This window comes from Salmo salar, chromosome 17 (genome assembly GCF_965601325.2).
Source record: "Salmo salar chromosome 17, fSalSal1, whole genome shotgun sequence".
Lineage (NCBI taxonomy): Eukaryota > Metazoa > Chordata > Actinopteri > Salmoniformes > Salmonidae > Salmo > Salmo salar.
The window spans coordinates 77,098,768-77,126,618 of NC_138307.1; the positions used below are offsets into that span (position 1 = coordinate 77,098,768).

The 27,851-nt window shown below is 46.4% G+C and overlaps 1 protein-coding gene across 14 annotated transcripts in view; it reads left to right on the plus strand.

Moving 5' to 3' along the window:
- Positions 1-27,851, plus strand: part of LOC106596506 (protein PHTF2) — a 133,665-nt gene that overhangs the window by 45,994 nt on the left and 59,820 nt on the right. For all 14 annotated transcript variants that reach the window (XR_014381236.1, XR_014381237.1, XR_014381234.1 and 11 more), the window contains exon 2: positions 4,871-4,951. Coding sequence is in view for 10 of the 14 variants with exons in the window: in XM_082964177.1 (XP_082820303.1) it covers positions 4,907-4,951 (45 nt within the window). In the remaining 4 variants the exon portion in view is untranslated. The remainder of the gene's footprint in view (positions 1-4,870; positions 4,952-27,851) is intronic.

Sequence of the window (27,851 nt, forward strand, 5' to 3'; positions counted from 1 at the left end):
ATGCTACAGTCTCTCTTGTTCTATTAGCCCTGCTGGCTCACTGTGTGATGCTACAGTCTCTCTTGTTCTATTAGCCTGCTGGCTCACTGTGTGATGCTACAGTCTCTCTTGTTCTATTAGTCCTGCTGGCTCACTGTGTGATGCTACAGTCTCTCTTGTTCTATTAGCCTGCTGGCTCACTGTGTGGTGCTACAGTCTCTCTTGTTCTATTAGTCCTGCTGGCTCACTGTGTGGTGCTACAGTCTCTCTTGTTCTATTAGTCCTGCTGGCTCACTGTGTGGTGCTACAGTCTCTCTTGTTCTATTAGTCCTGCTGGCTCACTGTGTGGTGCTACAGTCTCTCTTGTTCTATTAGCCCTGCTGGCTCACTGTGTGGTGCTACAGTCTCTCTTGTTCTATTAGCCCTGCTGGCTCACTGTGTGATGCTACAGTCTCTCTTGTTCTATTAGTCCTGCTGGCTCACTGTGTGATGCTACAGTCTCTCTTGTTCTATTAGTCCTGCTGGCTCACTGTGTGATGCTACAGTCTCTCTTGTTCTATTAGCCCTGCTGGCTCACTGTGTGGTGCTACAGTCTCTCTTGTTCTATTAGCCCTGCTGGCTCACTGTGTGATGCTACAGTCTCTCTTGTTCTATTAGCCTGCTGGCTCACTGTGTGATGCTACAGTCTCTCTTGTTCTATTAGCCTGCTGGCTCACTGTGTGGTGCTACAGTCTCTCTTGTTCTATTAGCCCCGCTGGCTCACTGTGTGGTGCTACAGTCTCTCTTGTTCTATTAGTCCTGCTGGCTCACTGTGTGGTGCTACAGTCTCTCTTGTTCTATTAGCCTGCTGGCTCACTGTGTGGTGCTACAGTCTCTCTTGTTCTATTAGCCCTGCTGGCTCACTGTGTGATGCTACAGTCTCTCTTGTTCTATTAGTCCTGCTGGCTCACTGTGTGATGCTACAGTCTCTCTTGTTCTATTAGCCCTGCTGGCTCACTGTGTGATGCTACAGTCTCTCTTGTTCTATTAGCCTGCTGGCTCACTGTGTGGTGCTACAGTCTCTCTTGTTCTATTAGCCCTGCTGGCTCACTGTGTGATGCTACAGTCTCTCTTGTTCTATTAGCCCTGCTGGCTCACTGTGTGATGCTACAGTCTCTCTTGTTCTATTAGCCTGCTGGCTCACTGTGTGGTGCTACAGTCTCTCTTGTTCTATTAGCCCTGCTGGCTCACTGTGTGATGCTACAGTCTCTCTTGTTCTATTAGCCTGCTGGCTCACTGTGTGATGCTACAGTCTCTCTTGTTCTATTAGCCTGCTGGCTCACTGTGTGATGCTACAGTCTCTCTTGTTCTATTAGCCTGCTGGCTCACTGTGTGATGCTACAGTCTCTCTTGTTCTATTAGCCCTGCTGGCTCACTGTGTGATGCTACAGTCTCTCTTGTTCTATTAGCCTGCTGGCTCACTGTGTGATGCTACAGTCTCTCTTGTTCTATTAGCCTGCTGGCTCACTGTGTGATGCTACAGTCTCTCTTGTTCTATTAGCCTGCTGGTTCACTGTGTGATGCTACAGTCTCTCTTGTTCTATTAGCCCTGCTGGCTCACTGTGTGATGCTACAGTCTCTCTTGTTCTATTAGCCCTGCTGGCTCACTGTGTGATGCTACAGTCTCTCTTGTTCTATTAGCCTGCTGGCTCACTGTGTGATGCTACAGTCTCTCTTGTTCTATTAGCCCTGCTGGCTCACTGTGTGATGCTACAGTCTCTCTTGTTCTATTAGCCCTGCTGGCTCACTGTGTGATGCTACAGTCTCTCTTGTTCTATTAGCCCTGCTGGCTCACTGTGTGATGCTACAGTCTCTCTTGTTCTATTAGCCTGCTGGCTCACTGTGTGATGCTACAGTCTCTCTTGTTCTATTAGCCCTGCTGGCTCACTGTGGGGCATCATAGATATAAACAGCTCTGTTCTGTTTAGTCCTCCTGAACAGGATGCCAGGTGCCGCCTGGGGACTAGGTATCTACCTCATATGTCATCACTACAGATCACTGTGATCTGATTCTCTGGCGTCATCCTATCTACCTCTCAAAGCTCGGTTCTTAAGCCACAAAGACATGGAAGCTGTGTGTTTTGAAGTGGAGGATCTCCTTTTGATGTCGTTGCCAGGTGTGTGCGCGCGCACACACACACACACACACAACACAACACAACACAACACAACACACACACACACACACACAGAGAGAGAGAGAAATAGAGCAGAAGGATTGGACTGGGAGGAGCATCCTAGCAACAGTGTAATCAGTCAGGAATGAGACCTCTCTTTAAGAAAAACAGACATTTCCTACTAGCTATAAATAGTCTCTGTGAGAAATAGTATTTATATTCTAGGAACACCACTTTCTTCCTGGACCACTACAGTTCTCTGGAGGGGAACCAACTGCCATCAGCCCTGGGTTCAAATAACATTTGTTTTCTTCCAAATAACTGCGCTTGACTACGCTTGCCTGGTGGAATATAATAGTCCCAAAAGTGCCAACCCCTTACACCGCCCATCTAGCACACAATGCCAGGCTCAATCAAATGCTAAAGGTGGAAAAGACTCATCACAGAATGTGCTGAATGAGAAGCGGTGTCACACACACCCAGATATTGTGTAGAGCCAGCAGAAATAAATAAGGCACCGCCCAGAAACATCTGCTCATCAGATAAAGGCTTGAAACGTCCAAGTGTACTTGAAAACACAGTAGTGTACATGAAACGTCCAAGTGTACTTGAAACGTCCAAGTGTACTTGAAAACACCGTAGTGTACTTGAAACAGTACCTAGACCAGGGTTTCCCAAACTCGGTCACTGTCAGATGGAAAGAGACTAACTCCCCTTCACATAACAGCCCATCTGTTTAGAGAGAGAGACTAACTCCCCTTCACATAACAGCCCATCTGTTTAGAGAGAGACGACTAACTCCCCTTCACATAACAGCCCATCTGTTTAGAGAGAGATACTAACTCCCCTTCACATAACAGCCCATCTGTTTAGAGAGAGAGACTAACTCCCCTTCACATAACAGCCCATCTGTTTAGAGAGAGAGACTAACTCCCCTTCACATAACAGCCCATCTGTTTAGAGAGAGATACTAACTCCCCTTCACATAACAGCCCATCTGTTTAGAGAGAGAGACTAACTCCCCTTCACATAACAGCCCATCTGTTTAGAGAGAGATACTAACTCCCCTTCACATAACAGCCCATCTGTTTAGAGAGAGATACTAACTCCCCTTCACATAACAGCCCATCTGTTTAGAGAGAGAGACTAACTCCCCTTCACATAACAGCCCATCTGTTTAGAGAGAGAGAGAGAGACTAACTCCCCTTCACATAACAGCCCATCTGTTTAGAGAGAGAGACTAACTCCCCTTCACATAACAGCCCATCTGTTTAGAGAGAGAGAGAGAGACTAACTCCCCTTCACATAACAGCCCATCTGTTTAGAGAGAGAGAGAGAGACTAACTCCCCTTCACATAACAGCCCATCTGTTTAGAGAGAGAGAGACTAACTCCCCTTCACATAACAGCCCATCTGTTTAGAGAGAGAGACTAACTCCCCTTCACATAACAGCCCATCTGTTTAGAGAGAGAGACTAACTCCCCTTCACATAACAGCCCATCTGTTTAGAGAGAGACTGACTAACTCCCCTTCACATAACAGCCCATCTGTTTAGAGAGAGAGACTAACTCCCCTTCACATAACAGCCCATCTGTTTAGAGAGAGAGACTAACTCCCCTTCACATAACAGCCCATCTGTTTAGAGAGAGAGACTAACTCCCCTTCACATAACAGCCCATCTGTTTAGAGAGAGAGACTAACTCCCCTTCACATAACAGCCCATCTGTTTAGAGAGAGAGACTGACTAACTCCCCTTCACATAACAGCCCATCTGTTTAGAGAGAGAGACTAACTCCCCTTCACATAACAGCCCATCTGTTTAGAGAGAGATACTAACTCCCCTTCACATAACAGCCCATCTGTTTAGAGAGAGACTGACTAACTCCCCTTCACATAACAGCCCATCTGTTTAGAGAGAGAATGACTAACTCCCCTTCACATAACAGCCCATCTGTTTAGAGAGAGATACTAACTCCCCTTCACATAACAGCCCATCTGTTTAGAGAGAGAGACTAACTCCCCTTCACATAACAGCCCATCTGTTTAGAGAGAGAGACTAACTCCCCTTCACATAACAGCCCATCTGTTTAGAGAGAGAGAGAGACTAACTCCCCTTCACATAACAACCCATCTGTTTAGAGAGAGAGACTAACTCCCCTTCACATAACAGCCCATCTGTTTAGAGAGAGAGACTAACTCCCCTTCACATAACAGCCCATCTGTTTAGAGAGAGAGACTAACTCCCCTTCACATAACAGCCCATCTGTTTAGAGAGAGCCTAACTCCCCTTCACATAACAGCCCATCTGTTTAGAGAGAGAGACTAACTCCCCTTCACATAACAGCCCATCTGTTTAGAGAGAGAGACTAACTCCCCTCAGTCTGAGCTCTGACCAGACCAGCTTCTCTGCTGACCGTTCTGTGTGTCTGGTATTGAATATGAATATGATGGTGTCAGCAACACAGCACTGCCAGCCTCCTAATTAGCTTCTCTACTTCGCGTGTGTGTGTATATGTCGCGGGAGCCAAGGTACTGTCAAGAGAGACTGCCTGTTCCTTCTCAAAGGCTCGCCCCACTATTAATGAGGTGTGTGTGTGTGTGATGTCACAGAGCATGACACACCTGCCCAGCAGGTAGAGGCTTTAAAAGCTTTGCGGAGCAACACAGACTCCTCATTGACGGATCTCTCTCTCTCTCTCTCTCTCTCGTTCTCTCTCGTTCTCTCCGTTTTACAGCCTAAAATGCCCCAGCTGGTGACCTCTGACATGTAAATGGCGTCCAGAGTGCGAGATGCTGTGGTCTGGTACCAGAAGAAGGTAAGAATCCTCTTGTTTCTCTTATTTACCTACTTTGATTGCTTGATTCCTTCCAACAGGTTCCCTTGTCTATTTTACCTCAGGAGTGAAGAGAGAGAAAATAAACACGGTAGACAGACAGACAGACAGGAGTCATCAAGTCATTTTTTTTTTGCTGTAGGCTTTGTAACCAAGCAACACACAGTAAGCCTGTCCTTATGCTGAGGTGTGTGTCCAGCACTGATGTAACAGATCCCTGGTACTGGACAGACAGAGATGGAGGCTATTATTAATGTTGTTGTGTACGTCTCTGTGTCCTGCCTGCGTCCTTCACTGTGGCTGAGCCACCGCTCAGTACCGTCTACATTACATCATAGACCACAGCCAGGGTCTCAATCGGATGAAAACAGGACCGCTTTTATTCAGGTCAAGAAACATATTTATTAGTGTTTTAGTTGATTGATACAGTAGTACTCTAAATATTTGTATGCATAACTTCTTTTTTTAAATATATTTTATTTCACCTTTATTTAACCAGGTAGGCTAGTTGAGAACAAGTTCTCATTTACAACTGCGACCTGGCCAAGATAAAGCAAAGCAGTGCGACACAAACAACAACACCGAGTTACACATGGAATAAACAAACATACAGTCAATAATACAGTAGAACAAAAGAAAACAAAAAGTCTATATACAGTGAGTGCAAATGAGGTAAGTTAAGGCAACAAATAGGCCATGGTGGCGAATAATTACAATATAGCAATTAAACACTGGAATGGTAGATGTGCAGAAGATGAATGTGCAAGTAGAGATACTGGGGTGCAAAGGAGCAAGATAAATAAATAAATACAGTATGGGGGTGAGGTAGGTAGATAGCTGGGCTGTTTACAGATGGGCTATGTACAGGTGCAGTGATCTGTGAGCTGCTCTGACAGCTGGTGCTTAAAGCTAGTGAGGGAGATATGAGTCTCCAGCTTCAGAGATTTTTGCAGTTCGTTCCAGTCATTGGCAGCAGAGAACTGGAAGGAAAGGCGACCAAAGGAGGAATTGGCTTTGTGGGTGACCAGTGAGATATACCTGCTGGAGCACGTGCTACGAGTGGGTGCTGCTATGGTGACCAGTGAGCTGAAATAAGGCGGGGCTTTACCTAGCAGAGACTTGTAGATAACCTGTAGCCAGTGGGTTTGGCGACGAGTATGAAGCGAGGGCCAACCAACGAGAGCGTACAGGTCGCAATGGTGGGTAGTGTATGGGGCTTTGGTGACAAAACAGATGGCACTGTGATAGACTGCATGCAGTTTGTTGAGTAGAGTGTTGGAGGCTATTTTATAGATGACAAGTCGAGGATCGGTAGGATGGTCAGTTTTACGAGGGTATGTTTGGCAGCATGAGTGAAGGATGCTTTGTTGCGATATAGGAAGCCGATTCTAGATTTAATTTTGGATTGGAGATGCTTAATGTGAGTCTGGAAGGAGAGTTTACAGTCTAACCAGACACCCAGATATTTGTAGTTGTCCACGTATTCTTAGTCAGAGCGGTCCAGAGTAGTGATGCTGGACGGGCGAGCAGGTGCGGGCAGTGATCGATTGAATAGCATGCATTTAGTTTTACTTGTGTTTAAGAGCAGTTGGAGGCCACGGAAGTAGAGTTGTATGGCATTGAAGCTCGTCTGGAGGTTAGTTAACACAGTGTCCAAAGAAGGGCCAGAAGTATACAGAATGGTGTCATCTGCGTAGAGGTAGATCAGAGAATCACCAGCAGCAAGAGAAACATCATTGATGTATACAGAGAAGAGAGTTGGCCCAAGAATTGAACCCTGTGGCACCCCCATAGAGACTGCCAGAGGTCCGGACAACAGGCCCTCCGATTTGACACACTGAACTCTATCAGAGAAGTAGTTGGTGAACCAGGCGAGGCAATCATTTGAGAAACCAAGGTTGTCGAGTCTGCCAATAAGAATGTGGTGATTGACAGTCGAAAGCCTTGGCCAGGTCGATGAATATGGCTGCACAATAATGTCTCTTATCGATGGCGGTTATGATATCAAGGACCTTGAGCGTGGCTGAGGTGCACCCATGACCAGCTCTGAAACCAGATTGCATAGCGGAGAAGGTATGGTGGGATTCGAAATGGTCGGTAATCTGTTTGTTAACTTTGCTTTCGAAGACCTTAGAAAGACAGGGTAGGATAGATATAGGTCTGTAGCAGTTTGGGTCTAGAGTGTCACCCCCTTTGAAGAGGGGGATTACCGTGGCAGCTTTCCAATCTTTGGGAATCTCAGACGATACGAAAGAGAGGTTGAACAGGCTAGTAATAGGGGTTGTAACAATTTCGGCAGATTATTTTAGAAAGAGAGGGTCCAGATTGTCTAGCCCGGGTGATTTGTATGGGTCCAGATTTTGCAGCTCTTTCAGAACATCAGCTATCTGGATTTGGGTGAAGTAGAAATGGTGGGGGCTTTGGCGGGTTGCTGTGGAGGTGCCGGGCAGTTGACCGGGGTAGGGGTAGCCAGGTGGAAAGCATGGCCAGCTGTAGAGAAATGCTTTTTGAAATTCTCAATTATAGTGGATTTATCGGTGGTGACAGAGTTTCCTAGCCTCAGAGCAGTGGGCAGCTGGGAGGAGGTGCTCTTATTCTCCATGGACTTTACAGTGTCCCAGAACTTTTTTGAGTTAGTACTACAGGATGTAAATTTTTGTTTGAAAAAGCTAACCTTTTCTAACTACCTGTGTATATTTGTTCCTAACTTCCCTGAAAAAGTGCATATCACGGGGGCTATTCGATGCTAATGCAGAACGCCACAGGATGTTTTTGTGTTGGCCAAGGGCAGACAGGTCTGGAATGAACCAAGGACTATATCTATTCCTAGTTCTACATTTTTTGAGTGGGGCATGCTTATTTAAGATGGTGAGGAAGGCACTTTTAAAGAATAGCCAGGCATCTACTGACGGGATGAGGTCAATGTCATTCCAGGATACCCCGGCCAGGTCGATTAGAAAGGACTGCTCGCAGAAGTGTTTTAGGGAGCGTTTGACAGTGATGACGGGTGGTCGTTTGGTCGCAGATCCATTACGGATGCAGGCAATGAGGCAGTGATCGCTGAGATCTTGATTGAAAACAGCAGAGGTGTATTTGGAGGGCGAGTTAGTTAGGATGACATCTATGAGGGTGCCCATGTTTACGGATTTGGGGTTGTACCTGGTGGGTTCATTGATAATTTGTGTGAGATTGAGGGCATCAAGCTTAGATTGTAGGATAGCCGTGGTGTTAAGCATGTCCCAGTTTAGGTCACCTAGTAGCACGAGCTCAGAAGATAGATGGGGGGCAATCAATTCACATATGGTATCGAGGGCACAGCTGGGGGCAGAGGGAAGTCTATAGCAAGCGGCAACAGTGAGAGACTTGTTTCTGGAAAGATGCATTTTTAGAAGTAGAAGCTCGAATTGTTTGGGTACAGACTTGGATAGTAATACAGAACTCTGCAGGCTATCTTTGCAGTAGATTTCAACACCGCCCCCTTTGGCAGTTCTATCTTGGCGGAAAATGTTATAGTTAGCGATGGAGATTTCAGGGATTTTGGTGGTTTTCCTAAGTCAGGATTCAGACACGGCTAAGACATCCGGGTTGGCAGACTGTGCTAAAGCAGTGAGTAAAACAAACTTAGGAAGTAGGCTTCTAATGTTAACATGCATGAAACCAAGGCTTTTATGGTTACAGAAGTCAACAAATGAGAGCACCTGGGGAGTAGGAGTGGAGCTAGGCACTGCAGGACCTGGATTAACCTCCACATCACCAGAGGAACAGAGGAGGTGTAGGATAAGGGTACGGCTAAAGGCTATATGAACATGCCATCTAGCACGTTCGGAACAGAGAGTAAAAGGAGCAGGTTTCTGGGCACAATAGCATAGATTCAAGGCATAGTGTACATAGTGTAAGGTAGGATGTGAGTACATTGGCGGTAAACCTAGGCATTGAGTAATGATGAGAGAGATATAGTCTCTAGAAACGTTTAAACCATGTGATGTCATCGCATATGTAGGAGGTGAAACAACATGGTTGGTTAAGGCATATTGAGCAGGGCTAGAGGCTCTACAGTGAAATAAGACAGTAATCCCTAACCAGGACAGTAATGGATGAGGCATACTGATATTAGAGAGAGGCATGCGTAGCCAAGTGAACATATGGGTCCAGTGAGTGGTTGGGCTGACTGGGGACACGGCGATTCAGACAGTTAGCAGGCCGAGCAATTCTTCTATTCAGGCTAGATGATTAAGGCATGCTGTTGTCTGTTACTAGTTAGGGATAAAATGGGAAGGCCTGTATGAGTCTATTGGTCTTTTCAATGAAGTAAAGAGCAGTGACAGAGCAAGGCATTATTAACCTGGTGGTGTAATGGCACCCTAATGTTTCCCTGTCAGCCTCCCCATAGAGGACTATCATGACGACTATTCTGAGCAGGGCTGCTAGTGTTCATTCAGAGGAGGTAGTGTTGATTCAAACCTGGTAGTGTTGATTCAGAGCTGGTAGTGTGTTAATTCAGAGGAGGTAGTGTATTGATTCAGAGGAGGTAGTGTGTTGATTCAGAGGAGGTAGTGTGCTGATTCAGAGGAGGTGGTGTGCTGATTCAGAGGAGGTGGTGTGCTGATTCAGAGGAGGTAGTGTTGATTCAGAGGAGGTGGTGTGCTGATTCAGAGGAGGTGGTGTGCTGATTCAGAGGAGGTGGTGTGCTGATTCAGAGGAGGTGGTGTGCTGATTCAGAGGAGGTGGTGTGCTGATTCAGAGGAGGTGGTGTGCTGATTCAGAGGAGGTGGTGTGTTGATTCAGAGGAGGTGGTGTGCTGATTCAGAGGAGGTGGTGTGCTGATTCAGAGGAGGTGGTGTGCTGATTCAGAGGAGGTGGTGTGTTGATTCAGAGGAGGTGGTGTGCTGATTCAGAGGAGGTGGTGTGCTGATTCAGAGGAGGTGGTGTGCTGATTCAGAGGAGGTGGTGTGCTGATTCAGAGGAGGTGGTGTGCTGATTCAGAGGAGGTGGTGTGCTGATTCAGAGGAGGGCTGTATATTCATGTCATAACAGGTTCTGCTAACAGCTAGCAGGGTTGAGTCATTCCCATTGAAACACATTATGAGTTGTTTGGACCTGGCTGGCTAAATGACTGACAGAACAAGACAGAGAGAGGGACAGGCAGAGAATGATAGAGAGCAGTCAGTCATTTAGCCAGCCAGGTCCAAACAACTCATAAAGTGTTTCAATGGGAATGACACAACCCTGCTAGCTGTTAGCAGAACCTGTTATGACATGAATATACAGCCCTCCTCTGAGACAGAGACTCAGCAGAGAGAGAGAGACAGTAGGGAGGGAGAGAGAAATGGAGAGACAGAAGGAGAAGAGAAATGGATAGAAAGAAAGTAAGGGGAAAGACAGAGACACAGGGATAGAGACATGGATAGAGACATAACAAGAGAGAGAAAGAGACAGACAGAGAGCAATGTCTCTATTGATCTCTCTACCTCTGTGTCTGTCTTTCTGCTTCTTTCTCTCCAGCAATCTGTCTTTCTATCCATTTCTCTTCTCCTTCTCTTATCTCTCTCCGTTTCTCTCCCTCCCTATTGTGTGTCTCTCTTTCTCTCTCTCTCTCTCTCTCTCGTGGCTTTATGCCCTTTACAACGAGACGTTTCACTTATGGGAAAAGGACTGTTCCTAGGAGAGCGGCTCCTGTTTCTGTAGCATGACACAGCTTGATACAGGTGCACCCCCTGGACAGGCCGCTAGTCTGTTCCAATACCACAGGCCTATATCGTAATCTTGTGTTTTCTTTGCTCCTGCATAGCTACTTTGCGCTTCACAATAAACTAGCACTCCTGGAATTGAATGTGTTTAAAACAGCCTTCTAGTATTTTCCATCAGTTGGCAGTACAATACAAAATGTCTGATTCATTATGAGTCAGTCTCTTCCAGTCAGACACCTAGAGGGGAAACATCCTTGTCAGGTGTTGGCTATAACAGGGGTGATACAGTTTCTGGTCAGGTGTTGGGCTATAACAGGGGCTATAACACGGGTGATACAGTTTATCTGGTCAGGTGTTGGGCTATAACAGGGGCTATAACAGGGGTGATACCGTTTCTGGTCAGGTGTTGGGCTATAACAGGGGCTATAACACGGGTGATACAGTTTATCTGGTCAGGTGTTGGGCTATAACAGGGGCTACAACACGGGTGATACAGTTTATCTGGTCAGGTGCTGGGCTGTAACAGGGGCTATAACACGGGTGATACAGTTTATCTGGTCAGGTGCTGGGCTGTAACAGGGGCTATAACAGGGGTGATACAGTATATCTGGTCAGGTGTTGGCTACAACAGGGGTGATACAGTTTATCTGGTCAGGTGTTGGGCTATAACAGGGGCTATAACACGGGTGATACAGTTTATCTGGTCAGGTGCTGGGCTGTAACAGGGGCTATAACAGGGGTGATACAGTATATCTGGTCAGGTGTTGGCTATAACAGGGGTGATACAGTTTATCTGGTCAGGTGTTGGGCTATAACAGGGGCTATAACACGGGTGATACAGTTTATCTGGTCAGGTGCTGGGCTGTAACAGGGGCTATAACAGGGGTGATACAGTTTATCTGGTCAGGTGTTGGGCTATAACAGGGGCTTTAACAGGGGTGATACAGTATATCTGGTCAGGTGCTGGGCTATAACAGGGGCTATAACAGGGGTGATACAGTTTATCTGGTCAGGTGTTGGGCTATAACAGGGGCTATAACAGGGGTAATACAGTTTATCTGGTCAGGTGTTGGGCTATAACAGGGGCTATAACAGGGGTGATACAGTATATCTGGTCAGGTGTTGGGCTATAACAGGGGCTATAACAGGGGTGATACAGTATATCTGGACAGGTGCTGGGCTATAACAGGGGCTATAACAGGGGTGATACAGTTTCTGGTCAGGTGTTGGGCTATAACGGGGGTTTTACAGTTTCTGGTCAGGTGCTGGGCTATAACAGGGCCGGGTGAGACAGTTTATCTGGTCAGGTGTTGGCTATAACAGGGGTGATACAGTTTATCTGGTCAGGTGCTGGGCTATAACAGGGGTGATACAGTTTATCTGGTCAGGTGTTGGGCTAAAACAGGGGCTATAACAGGGGTGATACAGTTTCTGGTCAGGTGTTGGGCTATAACGGGGGTTTTACAGTTTCTGGTCAGGTGCTGGGCTATAACAGGGGCTATAACAGGGGTGATACAGTATATCTGGTCAGGTGTTGGGCTATAACAGGGGTGATACAGTTTATCTGGTCAGGTGTTGGGCTATAACAGGGGCTATAACAGGGGTGATATAGTATATCTGGTCAGGTGTTGGGCTATAACAGGGGTGATACAGTTTATCTGGTCAGGTGCTGGGCTATAACAGGGGCTATAACAGGGGCTATAACAGGGGTGATATAGTATATCTGGTCAGGTGTTGGCTATAACAGGGGTGATACAGTTTATCTGGTCAGGTGCTGGGCTATAACAGGGGCTATAACATGGGGCTATTAATATGGTTGAATCTGGAAACTATCATCTCGAAAACAAAAGTTTTTTTCTTTCAGTGACATACGGAACCGTTCCGTATTTTATCTAACGGGTGACTAAGTCTAAATATTCCTGTTAGGCATCGATGTTTATGGTTAGGTACATTGGTGCAACAACAGTACTTTTTTCACAAATGCGCTTGTTAAATCTTCACCCGTTTGTCGAAGTAGGCTGTGATTCAATGAAAATGAACAGGCACCGCATCGATCATATGCAACGCAGGACAAGCTAGATAAACTAGTAATATCATCAGCCATGTGTAGTTAACTAGAGATTATGTTAAGATTGATCGTTTTTTATAAGATAAGTTTAATGCTAGCTAGCAACTTATCTTTGCTTCTTGCTGCCCTCGCGTAACAGGTAGTCAGCCTGTTAATCCTTGTGGAGTGCAATGTAAGGCAGGTGGTTAGAGCGTTGGACTGGTAACTGAAGGTTGTAAAAACGAATCCCCCCTGAACAAGGCAGTTAACCCCCGTTTCTAGGCCGTCATTGTAAATAAGAATGTGTTCTTAATCTGACTTGCCTAGTTAAATAAAGGTGTAAATAAATAAAAATATATATTTTTTTAAATCGGCAAATCGGTGGCCAAAAATACCGATTACCCATTGTTATGAAAACCTGAAATCGGCCCTAATTAATCGGTCGACCTCTAGGTGATATATATGGTTAGGAGTTGGGCTATAAACGACGGTGATATGGTTAGGAGTTGGGCTATAACGAGGGTGATATATGGTTAGGAGTTGGGCTATAAACGAGGGTGATATATCTGGTTAGGAGTTGGGCTATAACGAGGGTGATATATCTGGTTAGGAGTTGGGCTATAATGAGGGTGATATCTGGTTAGGAGTTGGGCTATACCGGGGGTGATATATATGGTTAGGAGTTGGGCTATACCGAGGGTGATATATCTGGTTAGGAGTTGGGCTATACCGAGGGTGATATATCTGGTTAGGAGTTGGGCTATACCGAGGGTGATATATCTGGTTAAGGGGTGGGCTATACCGGGGGTGATATATATGGTTAGGAGTTGGGCTATACCGAGGGTGATATATCTGGTTAGGAGTTGGGCTATAATGAGGGTGATATATCTGGTTAGGTGTTGGGCTATACCAGGGGTGATATATGATATACACTGAGTATCCCAAATATTAAACACGTTTCTAATAAACCCCCCTCTACAGGGAGGCGGGTCCATGTTGACTCTAATGCTTCCTACAGTTCTGTCAAGTTGGCTGGATGTCCTTTGGGTGGTCGACCAATATTGATATACACAGGGAACTGTTGAGTGTGAAAAACGCAGCAGCGTTGCAGTTCTTGACACAAACCAGTGTGCCTGGCACCTACTACCAGATCCTGTTCAAAGGCACTTCAATATTTTGTCTTGCCCATTCACCCTCTGAATGGCACACACACAATCCATGTCTTGTCTCAAGGCTTAAAAATCCTTCTTTAACCTGTCTCCTTCCCTTCATCTACACTGGTTGAAGTGGATTTAACAAGTGACGTCAATAAGGGATCATATCTTTCACCTGGATTCACCTGGTCAGTCTGTCATGGAAAGAGCAGGTGTCCTTAATGTTTTTTATACTCAGTTTATTAGAAGGCTAAGGTGGGAGTGTATGTTATGTTATGTGGTGGGTGCTGTCCAGACTGTTAAGGTGGGAGTGTATGTTATGTTATGTGGTGGGTGCTGTCCAGACTGTTAAGGTGGGAGTGTATGTTATGTTATGTGGTGGGTGCTGTCCAGACCGGAATGCTGTCTGTCGCTGCAGTGTGATGTCATTAACCCTCACCTGATTTGGGCTATGGATCTGTTCCAAATGGCACCCTACTCCCTACATAGTGCACTACTTTTGACCAGACCCCATAGTGAATAGGGTACCATTTAGGACTCATCAAAGGACAGTCTGACAGGGGCCAGTCATGTCACACGTCCCTGTCCAGCCTTGCCTGCTTAGGATAGTTGGTTTTATTTAGCCCAGGTCACATGAGCTAGTGAAGTCTATAATAGACCTACATCACTATATGAGCTGTGATGGAAAAAACTGGTGTCCATCCGTCTCTCACATAGGTGCAGAATTGTGTTGCATTGGAACTGATCTGAAATGATGTTTGGGTGTAGGCTGTGTGGTTGTAGGCTGTGTGGTTGTGGGCTGTGTGGTTGTGGGCGGTGGTGTGGGCTGTGTGGGGGCTGTGTGGTTGTGGGCGGTGGTGTGGGCGTGTGGTGGGCTGTGTGGTTGTGGGCTGGTGGTGTGGGTTGTGGGCTGTGTGGTTGTGGGCTGTGTGGTTGTGGGCTGTGTGGTTGTGAGGCTGTGTGGTTGTGGGCTGTGTGGTTGTGGGCTGTGTGGTTGTGGGCTGTGTGGTTGTGGGCTGTGTGGTTGTGGGCTGTGTGGTTGTGGGCTGTGTGGTTGTGGGACTGTGTGGTTGTGAGGCTGTGTGGTTGTGGGCGGTGGTGTGGCGTGTGGTGGGGCTGTGTGGTTGTGGGCTGTGTGGTTGTGGGCTGTGTGGTTGTGGGCTGTGTGGTTGTGGGCTGTGTGGTTGTGGGCTGTGTGGTTGTGGGCTGTGTGGTTGTGGGCTGTGTGGTTGTGGGCTGTGTGGTTGTGGGCTGTGTGGTTGTGGGCTGTGTGGTTGTGGGCTGTGTGGTTGTGGGCTGCTGTGGTTGTGGGCTGTGTGGTTGTGGGCTGTGTGGTTGTGGGCTGTGTGGTTGTGGGCTGTGTGGTTGTGGGCTGTGTGGTTGTGGGCTGTGTGGTTGTGGGCTGTGTGGTTGTGGGCTGTGTGGTTGTGGGCCGATGTTGTGACTGAGAGACTGGAACAGTTTTAGAAAAAGCCCCTTGTTGATTCTGTTCTGTTCCATGTCCTGTTTTAACCAGCCTTAGGTTGGTAGAATCTACAATATGTCACTGAGCTCTTAGTCCTAAAATGTGTGTTCGTGACCGTCACGTTGTAAGGGGGTGTGTGTGTGTGTGTGTGTGTGTGTGTGTGGTGTGTGGTGTGTGTGTGTGTGCTGCTATGGGGTGTTTAGTAAGGCGATACTTCCTCTCTCCATACCAAATGTTTCAGTGTTCCAGCCGAGTCTCTCTCCATACCAGATGTGTCAGTGTTCCAGCCGAGTCTCTCTCCATACCAGATGTGTCAGTGTTCCAGCCGAGTCTCTCTCCATACCAGATGTGTCAGTGTTCCAGCCGAGTCTCTCTCCATACCAGATGTGTCAGTGTTCCAGCCGAGTCTCTCTCCATACCAGATGTGTCAGTGTTCCAGCCGAGTCTCTCTCCATACCAGATGTGTCAGTGTTCCAGCCGAGTCTCTCTCCATACCAGATGTGTCAGTGTTCCAGCCGAGTCTCTCTCCATACCAGATGTGTCAGTGTTCCAGCCGAGTCTCTCTCCATACCAGATGTGTCAGTGTTCCAGCCGAGTCTCTCTCCATACCAGATGTGTCAGTGTTCCAGCTGAGTCTCTGGCTCCTTCTGGTGCAGCACAAACAGACATTTTCTTCTGGATGGAAAATGTTTTACCTCAGACGTAAAGCACTGCAGAGTTTAGCCAGCTAGGGTGTGACTGACAACTCTGTGGTTGTAGGAAGAAATAGCCTAGATTCCTTACGCCTTCGCCCACATACAGCCTTATTCTAAAATGGATGAAATAGTTATTTCCCCTCATCAATCTACACCCATAATGACAAAGCAAACAGGTTTTTAGACATGTTTGCAAATAAAAAAAACGGAAATATCACATTTACCTGTATTCAGACCCTTTACTAAGTACTTTGTTGAAGCTCCTTTAGCAGCGATTACAGCCTCAAGTCTTCTTGGGTATGACGCTACAAGCTTGGCACACCTGAATTTGGGGAGTTTCTCCCACTCTTCTCTGCAGATCCACTCAAGCTCTGTCAGGTTAGATGGGGAGGGTTGCTGCACAGCTATTTTCCGGTTTCTCCAGAGATATTAGATCGGGTTCAGGTCTGGGCTCTGGCTGGGCCACTCAAGGACATTGAGACTTGTCCCGAAGCCACTCCTGTGTTGTCTTGGCTGTGTGCTTAGGGTCGTTGTCCTGTTGGAAGGTGAACCTTCGCCCTAGTCTGAGGTCCTGAGCGCCCTAGAGCATGTTTTCATCAAAGATCTCTCTGTACTTTGCTCCGTTCATCTTTCCCTTGATCCTGACTAGTCTCCCAGTTCCTGCCACTGAAATACATACCCACAACATAATGCTGCCACCACCATGCTTCACTGTAGGTATGGTGCCAGGTTTTCTCCAGACGTGACGTTTGGCATTCAATGCTGCAGAAATGTTTTGGTATCCTTCCTCAGATCTGTGCCTCGACACAATCCTGTCTCGGAGCTCTACGGACACTTCCTTCGACCTCATGGCTTGGTTTTTGCTCTGACATGCACTGTCAACTGTGGGACCTTATAGACAGGTGTGTGCCTTTCCAAATCATGTTCAATCAAATGAATTTACCACAGGTGGACTCCAATCAAGTTTAGAAACATCTCAAGGATGATCAATGGAAACAGGATGCACCTGAGCTCAATTACGAGTCTCATATAAGGTATTTCTGTTCCATTAGAAACTAACTTAACCACAGATCTAGGATCAGGTTTGCCCAATCTTAACCTGAACCATTAGAAACTAACTTAACCACAGATCTAGGATCAGGTTTGCCCAATCTTAACCTGAACCATTAGAAACTAACTTAACCACAGATCTAGGATCAGGTTTGCCCAATCTTAACCTGAACCATTAGAAACTAACTTAACCACAGATCTAGGATCAGGTTTGCCCAATCTTAACCTGAACCATTAGAGGGGTTTCGTCTGTCTCAGGTAAGGGTGTGGTTCTGTTATAGACAGACTCAACCACGACAGACTCACCACACTGTTTTGTGTTACCGTAGCAATAGAGAAAGGCTGACGTGGATATTAGTGTTTGTCACCTGTCTTTGTGTTGAGTGTGAGAACGGTGAGAGAAAGGTGTCTTATCCTGTGAGTTAGCGTTGATTATCTCTGATGTGTTGACATGAACTGTGTAGCCAAGGAGATGTCAACAATGACATCACAGCCCGGATTCACAAAACCTTCTTAAGAAGAAATGTCTTCTGTCTTTAACTATAGACTTATGAAGAAAGTTAAGTAAAGTTGCTATTCCTCTAAAAGGTTCTTGGAAATGGTTGTACAGTATTTCTTATACTACTCCTTAAGAAATTGGATTCTTGAAAATAAAGTTGTTGAATTTCTTCTTGTTTTGTGCATCTGATCTTCAGTGGAATCACATCACACTGGTTACGCTAGCTTGGTGTGAACCTCACCTCAGAGTAGTAGTGACATGCTGACATCAGAGAGATTGTCTGGATGACAACACAGCAGCTGCTGTCAGTCAATTCCCCTTTGTTAGAAAAAGGTGAGAAAATCCCATCAAAAAATGACTTCCTTGTTACCTGAAAGACGTCGTTGAGACATTCTCCAAAATAACAACATACAGTCCTTCATTTGTTGTTTCTATTCAAGGAATGTGCCTTGTCTTTAATACGTGGAGAGAGAAGGAGCATAACTAGTTCTACTGGTGTGGGTGTGTGTGTGGGTGTGTGTGTGTGTGGCAGAACATAATACTCTCTCTCTCAGAGAAGGGAAAGGAGGACACCTAGTCAGTTGTACAACTGAATGCATTCAATCAAAATGAGTCTCGGTCATTTAAGAACACAGAGGTGCTGGTGGGGAGTCACACTGGACTTCAGCACTCTGTTAACACACACATAACACACTGGACTACAGCACTCTGTTAACACACACATAACACACTGGACTACAGCACTCTGTTAACACACACATAACACACTGGACTACAGCACTCTGTTAACACACACATAACACACTGGACTACAGCACTCTGTTAGCACACACATAACACACTGGACTACAGCACTCTGTTAACACACACATAACACACTGGACTACAGCACTCTGTTAACACACACATAACACACTGGACTACAGCACTCTGTTAACACACACATAACACACTGGACTACAGCACTCTGATAACACACACATAACACACTGGACTACAGCACTCTGTTAACACACACATAACACACTGGACTACAGCACTCTGTTAACACACACATAACACACTGGACAACAGCACTCTGGTAACACACACATAACACACTGGACTACAGCACTCTGTTAACACACACATAACACACTGGACTACAGCACTCTGTTAACACACACATAACACACTGGACTACAGCACTCTGTTAACACACACATAACACACTGGACTACAGCACTCTGTTAACACACACATAACACACTGGACTACAGCACTCTGATAACACACACATAACACACTGGACTACAGCACTCTGTTAACACACACATAACACACTGGACTACAGCACTCTGTTAGCACACACATAACACACTGGACTACAGCACTCTGTTAACACACACATAACACACTGGACTACAGCACTCTGGTAACACACACATAACACACTGGACTACAGCACTCTGTTAACACACACATAACACACTGGACTACAGCACTCTGTTAACACACACATAACACACTGGACTACAGCACTCTGATAACACACACTAACACACTGGACTACAGCACTCTGTTAACACACACATAACACACTGGACTACAGCACTCTGTTAACACACACATAACACACTGGACTACAGCACTCTGTTAACACACACATAACACACTGGACTACAGCACTCTGTTAACACACACATAACACACTGGACTACAGCACTCTGTTAACACACACATAACACACTGGACTACAGCACTCTGTTAACACACACATAACACACTGGACTACAGCACTCTGTTAACACACACATAACACACTGGACTACAGCACTCTGTTAACACACACATAACACACTGGACTACAGCACTCTGTTAACACTTTACTAAGGAGGAATCCCCAGACACATGACAGGTTGTTAGCTGTAGCTGGAGGCTTTGATCAATGAGACAGATGTTAGCTTCTTAATGTCTTTTCTGCCCTGTGGGAAGAGAGGAGAGGAGACATCCCTCCTCCACATTATAACATACAGAGACATCTCCCTCCTCCTCCTCCTCCACATTATAACAGACAGAGACATCTCCCTCCTCCTCCTCCTCCACATTATAACAGACAGAGACATCTCCCTCCTCCTCCTCCTCCTCCTCCACATTATAACAGACAGAGACATCTCCCTCCTCCTCCTCCTCCTCCACATTATAACAGACAGAGACATCTCCCTCCTCCTCCTCCTCCACATTATAACAGACAGAGACATCTCCCTCCTCCTCCTCCTCCACATTATAACAGACAGAGACATCTCCCTCCTCCTCCTCCTCCTCCACATTATAACAGACAGAGACATCTCCCTCCTCCTCCTCCTCCACATTATAACATACAGAGACATCTCCCTCCTCCTCCTCCTCCACATTATAACAGACAGAGACATCTCCCTCCTCCTCCTCCTCCTCCACATTATAACAGACAGAGACATCTCCCTCCTCCTCCTCCTCCTCCACATTATAACAGACAGAGACATCTCCCTCCTCCTCCTCCTCCTCCTCCACATTATAACAGACAGAGACATCTCCCTCCTCCTCCTCCTCCACATTATAACAGACAGAGACATCTCCCTCCTCCTCCTCCTCCTCCACATTATAACAGACAGAGACATCTCCCTCCTCCTCCTCCTCCTCCACATTATAACAGACAGAGACATCTCCCTCCTCCTCCTCCTCCACATTATAACAGACAGAGACATCTCCCTCCTCCTCCTCCTCCTCCTCCACATTATAACAGACAGAGACATCTCCCTCCTCCTCCTCCTCCTCCACATTATAACAGACAGAGACATCTCCCTCCTCCTCCTCCTCCACATTATAACAGACAGAGACATCTCCCTCCTCCTCCTCCTCCACATTATAACAGACAGAGACATCTCCCTCCTCCTCCTCCTCCACATTATAACAGACAGAGACATCTCCCTCCTCCTCCTCCTCCACATTATAACAGACAGAGACATCTCCCTCCTCCTCCTCCTCCTCCACATTATAACAGACAGAGACATCTCCCTCCTCCTCCTCCTCCACATTATAACAGACAGAGACATCTCCCTCCTCCTCCTCCTCCACATTATAACAGACAGAGACATCTCCCTCCTCCTCCTCCTCCTCCTCCACATTATAACAGACAGAGACATCTCCCTCCTCCTCCTCCTCCTCCACATTATAACAGACAGAGACATCTCCCTCCTCCTCCTCCTCCTCCACATTATAACAGACAGAGACATCTCCCTCCTCCTCCTCCTCCTCCACATTATAACAGACAGAGACATCTCCCCTCCTCCTCCTCCTCCTCCACATTATAACAGACAGAGACATCTCCCTCCTCCTCCTCCTCCACATTATAACAGACAGAGACATCTCCCTCCTCCTCCTCCTCCTCCACATTATAACAGACAGAGACATCTCCCTCCTCCTCCTCCTCCTCCACATTATAACAGACAGAGACATCTCCCTCCCCTCCTCCTCCTCCACATTATAACAGACAGAGACATCTCCCTCCTCCTCCTCCTCCACATTATAACAGACAGAGACATCTCCCTCCTCCTCCTCCTCCTCCACATTATAACAGACAGAGACATCTCCCTCCTCCTCCTCCTCCTCCACATTATAACAGACAGAGACATCTCCCTCCTCCTCCTCCTCCTCCACATTATAACAGACAGAGACATCTCCCTCCTCCTCCTCCTCCTCCACATTATAACAGACAGAGACATCTCCCTCCTCCTCCTCCTCCTCCACATTATAACAGACAGAGACATCTCCCTCCTCCTCCTCCTCCTCCACATTATAACAGACAGAGACATCTCCCTCCTCCTCCTCCTCCTCCTCCACATTATAACAGACAGAGACATCTCCCTCCTCCTCCTCCTCCTCCACATTATAACAGACAGAGACATCTCCCTCCTCCTCCTCCTCCTCCTCCACATTATAACAGACAGAGACATCTCCCTCCTCCTCCTCCTCCACATTATAACAGACAGAGACATCTCCCTCCTCCTCCTCCTCCTCCTCCACATTATAACAGACAGAGACATCTCCCTCCTCCTCCTCCTCCTCCACATTATAACAGACAGAGACATCTCCCTCCTCCTCCTCCTCCTCCACATTATAACAGACAGAGACATCTCCCCCTCCTCCTCCTCCTCCTCCACATTATAACAGACAGAGACATCTCCCTCCTCCTCCTCCTCCTCCACATTATAACAGACAGAGACATCTCCCTCCTCCTCCTCCTCCTCCTCCACATTATAACAGACAGAGACATCTCCCTCCTCCTCCTCCTCCTCCACATTATAACAGACAGAGACATCTCCCTCCTCCTCCTCCTCCACATTATAACAGACAGAGACATCTCCCCCTCCTCCTCCTCCTCCACATTATAACAGACAGAGACATCTCCCCTCCTCCTCCTCCTCCTCCTCCACATTATAACAGACAGAGACATCTCCCCCTCCTCCTCCTCCTCCACATTATAACAGACAGAGACATCTCCCTCCTCCTCCTCCTCCTCCACATTATAACAGACAGAGACATCTCCCTCCTCCTCCTCCTCCTCCACATTATAACAGACAGAGACATCTCCCTCCTCCTCCTCCTCCTCCACATTATAACAGACAGAGACATCTCCCTCCTCCTCCTCCTCCACATTATAACAGACAGAGACATCTCCCTCCTCCTCCTCCTCCTCCACATTATAACAGACAGAGACATCTCCCTCCTCCTCCTCCTCCTCCTCCACATTATAACAGACAGAGACATCTCCCCCTCCTCCTCCTCCTCCACATTATAACAGACAGAGACATCTCCCTCCTCCTCCTCCTCCTCCACATTATAACAGACAGAGACATCTCCCTCCTCCTCCTCCTCCTCCACATTATAACAGACAGAGACATCTCCCTCCTCCTCCTCCTCCTCCACATTATAACAGACAGAGACATCTCCCTCCTCCTCCTCCTCCACATTATAACAGACAGAGACATCTCCCTCCTCCTCCTCCTCCTCCACATTATAACAGACAGAGACATCTCCCTCCTCCTCCTCCTCCTCCACATTATAACAGACAGAGACATCTCCCTCCTCCTCCTCCTCCTCCACATTATAACAGACAGAGACATCTCCCTCCTCCTCCTCCTCCTCCACATTATAACAGACAGAGACATCTCCCTCCTCCTCCTCCTCCTCCACATTATAACAGACAGAGACATCTCCCTCCTCCTCCTCCTCCTCCACATTATAACAGACAGAGACATCTCCCTCCTCCTCCTCCTCCACATTATAACAGACAGAGACATCTCCCTCCTCCTCCTCCTCCTCCACATTATAACAGACAGAGACATCTCCCTCCTCCTCCTCCTCCTCCACATTATAACAGACAGAGACATCTCCCTCCTCCTCCTCCTCCTCCACATTATAACAGACAGAGACATCTCCCTCCTCCTCCTCCTCCACATTATAACAGACAGAGACATCTCCCTCCTCCTCCTCCTCCTCCACATTATAACAGACAGAGACATCTCCCTCCTCCTCCTCCTCCTCCACATTATAACAGACAGAGACATCTCCCTCCTCCTCCTCCTCCTCCTCCACATTATAACAGACAGAGACATCTCCCTCCTCCTCCTCCTCCTCCACATTATAACAGACAGAGACATCTCCCTCCTCCTCCTCCTCCTCCACATTATAACAGACAGAGACATCTCCCCCTCCTCCTCCTCCTCCTCCTCCTCCACATTATAACAGACAGAGACATCTCCCTCCTCCTCCTCCTCCTCCACATTATAACAGACAGAGACATCTCCCTCCTCCTCCTCCTCCTCCACATTATAACAGACAGAGACATCTCCCCTCCTCCTCCTCCTCCTCCACATTATAACAGACAGAGACATCTCCCTCCTCCTCCTCCTCCACATTATAACAGACAGAGACATCTCCCTCCTCCTCCTCCTCCACATTATAACAGACAGAGACATCTCCCTCCTCCTCCTCCTCCACATTATAACAGACAGAGACATCTCCCTCCTCCTCCTCCTCCTCCACATTATAACAGACAGAGACATCTCCCCCTCCTCCTCCTCCCTCGCGGCCTCCCTCCTCCTCCTCCTCCACATTATAACAGACAGAGACATCTCCCTCCTCCTCCTCCTCCTCCTCCACATTATAACAGACAGAGACATCTCCCTCCTCCTCCTCCACATTATAACAGACAGAGACATCTCCCTCCTCCTCCTCCTCCACATTATAACAGACAGAGACATCTCCCTCCTCCTCCTCCTCCTCCTCCACATTATAACAGACAGAGACATCTCCCTCCTCCTCCTCCTCCTCCTCCTCCTCCTCCTCCACATTATAACAGACAGAGACATCTCCCTGGTGAACCAGGCAGTGCGGCAACGAGGATCTTCTCCTTTTTTTTCATCCCTCGTTCAGTGTGATGATGTAATAGAGAGGCTGTGTGCTGTTCTGAGAACAGAGGGATGGTGTTCAGTCACTACTGCAGGTCATAGATGGGTTGTAATATCTCGTGTTTGTTTTGAAGAGGTACTACTTCCTTAGGCCTCTTGGTATTACTTCCTTAGTCCTATTGGTATTACTTCCTTAGTCCTATTGGTATTACTTCCTTAGTCCTATTGGTATTACTTCCTTAGTCCTATTGGTATTACTTCCTTAGTCCTATTGGTATTACTCTCTTAGTCCTATTGGTATTACTTCCTTAGTCCTATTGGTATTACTCTCTTAGTCCTATTGGTATTACTTCCTTAGTCCTATTGGTATTACTTCCTTAGTCCTATTGGTATTACTCTCTTAGTCCTATTGGTATTACTCTCTTAGTCCTATTGGTATTACTTCCTTAGTCCTATTGGTATTACTTCCTTAGTCCTATTGGTATTACTCTCTTAGTCCTATTGGTATTACTCTCCTTAGTCCTATTGGTATTACTTCCTTAGTCCTATTGGTATTACTTCCTTAGTCCTCTTGGTGTTACTTCCTTAGTCCTCTTGGTATTACTTCCTTAGTCCTATTGGTATTACTTCCTTAGTCCTATTGGTATTACTTCCTTAGTCCTATTGGTATTACTTCCTTAGTCCTATTGGTATTACTTCCTTAGTCCTATTGGTATTACTTCCTTAGTCCTATTGGTATTACTCTCTTAGTCCTATTGGTATTACTCTCTTAGTCCTATTGGTATTACTTCCTTAGTCCTATTGGTATTACTTCCTTAGTCCTATTGGTATTACTCTCTTAGTCCTATTGGTATTACTTCCTTAGTCCTATTGGTATTACTTCCTTAGTCCTATTGGTATTACTCTCTTAGGTGTCTTGGTATTACTTCCTTAGTCCTCTTGGTATTACTTCCTTAGTCCTATTGGTATTACTTCCTTAGTCCTCTTGGTATTACTTCCTTAGTCCTCATGGTGTTACTTCCTTAGTCCTCTTGGTATTACTTCCTTAGTCCTATTGGTATTACTTCCTTAGTCCTCTTGGTATTACTTCCTTAGTCCTATTGGTATTACTTCCTTAGTCCTATTGGTATTACTCTCTTAGTCCTATTGGTATTACTTCCTTAGTCCTATTGGTATTACTTCCTTAGTCCTATTGGTATTACTCTCTTAGGTGTCTTGGTATTACTTCCTTAGTCCTCTTGGTATTACTTCCTTAGTCCTCATGGTGTTACTTCCTTAGTCCTCTTGGTATTACTTCCTTAGTCCTATTGGTATTACTTCCTTAGTCCTATTGGTATTACTCTCTTAGGTGTCTTGGTATTACTTCCTTAGTCCTCTTGGTATTACTTCCTTAGTCCTCATGGTGTTACTTCCTTAGTCCTCTTGGTATTACTTCCTTAGTCCTATTGGTATTACTTCCTTAGTCCTCTTGGTATTACTTCCTTAGTCCTATTGGTATTACTTCCTTAGTCCTCTTGGTGTTACTTCCTTAGTCCTCTTGGCATTACTTCCTTAGTCCTCTTGGTGTTACTTCCTTAGTCCTCTTGGTATTACTTCCTTAGTCCTCTTGGTATTACTTCCTTAGTCCTCTTGGTATTACTTCCTTAGTCCTCTTGGTATTACTTCCTTAGTCCTCTTGGTGTTACTTCCTTAGTCCTCTTGGTATTACTTCCTTAGTCCTCTTGGTATTACTTCCTTAGTCCTCTTGGTATTACTTCCTTAGTCCTCTTGGTATTACTTCCTTAGTCCTCTTGGTGTTACTTCCTTAGTCCTCTTGGTATTACTTCCTTAGTCCTATTGGTATTACTTCCTTAGTCCTATTGGTATTACTCTCTTAGTCCTATTGGTATTACTTCCTTAGTCCTATTGGTATTACTTCCTTAGTCCTATTGGTATTACTTCCTTAGTCCTCTTGGTATTTACAATGGTGTTTGTTCTTCACTGGTTGACCTTTTATTGTGGCAACAGGTCACACATCTTGCTGCTGTGATGTCACACTGTGGTATTTCACCCATTAGATATGGGAGTTTATCAAAATTGGATTTGTTTTGTAATTCTTTGTGGATCTGTGTAATCTGAGGGAAATATGTGTCTCTAATATGGTCATACATTTGGCAGGAGGTTAGGAAGTGCAGCTCAGTTTCCACCTCATTTTGTGGGCAGTGGGCACATAGCCTGTCTTCTCTTGAGAGCTCTCTCTCTCCCTCTCTCTGTCTCTGTCTCTCTGTCTCTCTGTCTCTCTCAATTAAATTAAATGTGGTTTATTGGCATGACGTAACAATGTACATATTGCTAAAGCTTACTTCGGAGATTTACAATATGAACATCATTAAAATAATAATCATCAATATTGTCAACAGGACAACAGTAACAACAATAAAGAAGGGTGAAAATAAACATACACTGACCATTTCTCTCTCTCTGCATCTGTCTGTCAGCATTCTGTCCTCCTCCTGTAGCAGTAGACTAGCCACCCCCGGTCTCTTTTCTTTCCTCTAGTCTAGTCACGTTCACTCTCTCCTCCTCTAGACTAGTCACCCCCGGTCTCTTTTCTTTCCTCTAGTCTAGTCACCCCCGGTCTCTTTTCTTTCCTCTAGTCTAGTCACGTTCACTCTCTCCTCCTCTAGACTAGTCACCCCCGGTCTCTTTTCTTTCCTCTAGTCTAGTCACCCCCGGTCTCTTTTCTTTCCTCTAGTCTAGTCACCCCCGGTCTCTTTTCTTTCCTCTAGTCTAGTCACGTTCACTCTCTCCTCCTCTAGTCTAGTCACCCCGGTCTCTTTTCTTTCCTCTAGTCTAGTCACGTTCACTCTCTCCTCCTCTAGACTAGTCACCCCGGTCTCTTTTCTTTCCTCTAGTCTAGTCACGTTCACTCTCTCCTCCTCTAGACTAGTCACCCCGTCTCTTTTCTTTCCTCTAGTCTAGTCACGTTCACTCTCTCCTCCTCTAGACTAGTCACCCCCGGTCTCTTTTCTTTCCTCTAGTCTAGTCACGTTCACTCTCTCCTCCTCTAGTCTAGTCACCCCCGGTCTCTTTTCTTTCCTCTAGTCTAGTCACGTTCACTCTCTCCTCCTCTAGACTAGTCACCCCGGTCTCTTTTCTTTCCTCTAGACTAGTCACCCCGGTCTCTTTTCTTTCCTCTAGTCTAGTCACGTTCACTCTCTCCTCCTCTAGACTAGTCACCCCCGGTCTCTTTTCTTTCCTCTAGACTAGTCACCCCCGGTCTCTTTTCTTTCCTCTAGTCTAGTCACGTTCACTCTCTCCTCCTCTAGACTAGTCACCCCCGGTCTCTTTTCTTTCCTCTAGACTAGTCACCCCCGGTCTCTTTTCTTTCCTCTAGTCTAGTCACGTTCACTCTCTCCTCCTCTAGTCTAGTCACCCCGTCTCTTTTCTTTCCTCTAGTCTAGTCACGTTCACTCTCTCCTCCTCTAGTCTAGTCACCCCGGTCTCTTTTCTTTCCTCTAGTCTAGTCACGTTCACTCTCTCCTCCTCTAGTCTAGTCACCCCCGGTCTCTTTTCTTTCCTCTAGTCTAGTCACCCCCGGTCTCTTTTCTTTCCTCTAGTCTAGTCACCCCCGGTCTCTTTTCTTTCCTCTAGTCTAGTCACCCCCGGTCTCTTTTCTTTCCTCTAGTCTAGTCACCCCCGGTCTCTTTTCTTTCCTCTAGTCTAGTCACCCCCGGTCTCTTTTCTTTCCTCTAGTCTAGTCACGTTCACTCTCTCCTCCTCTAGACTAGTCACCCCCGGTCTCTTTTCTTTCCTCTAGTCTAGTCACGTTCACTCTCTCCTCCTCTAGTCTAGTCACCCCGGTCTCTTTTCTTTCC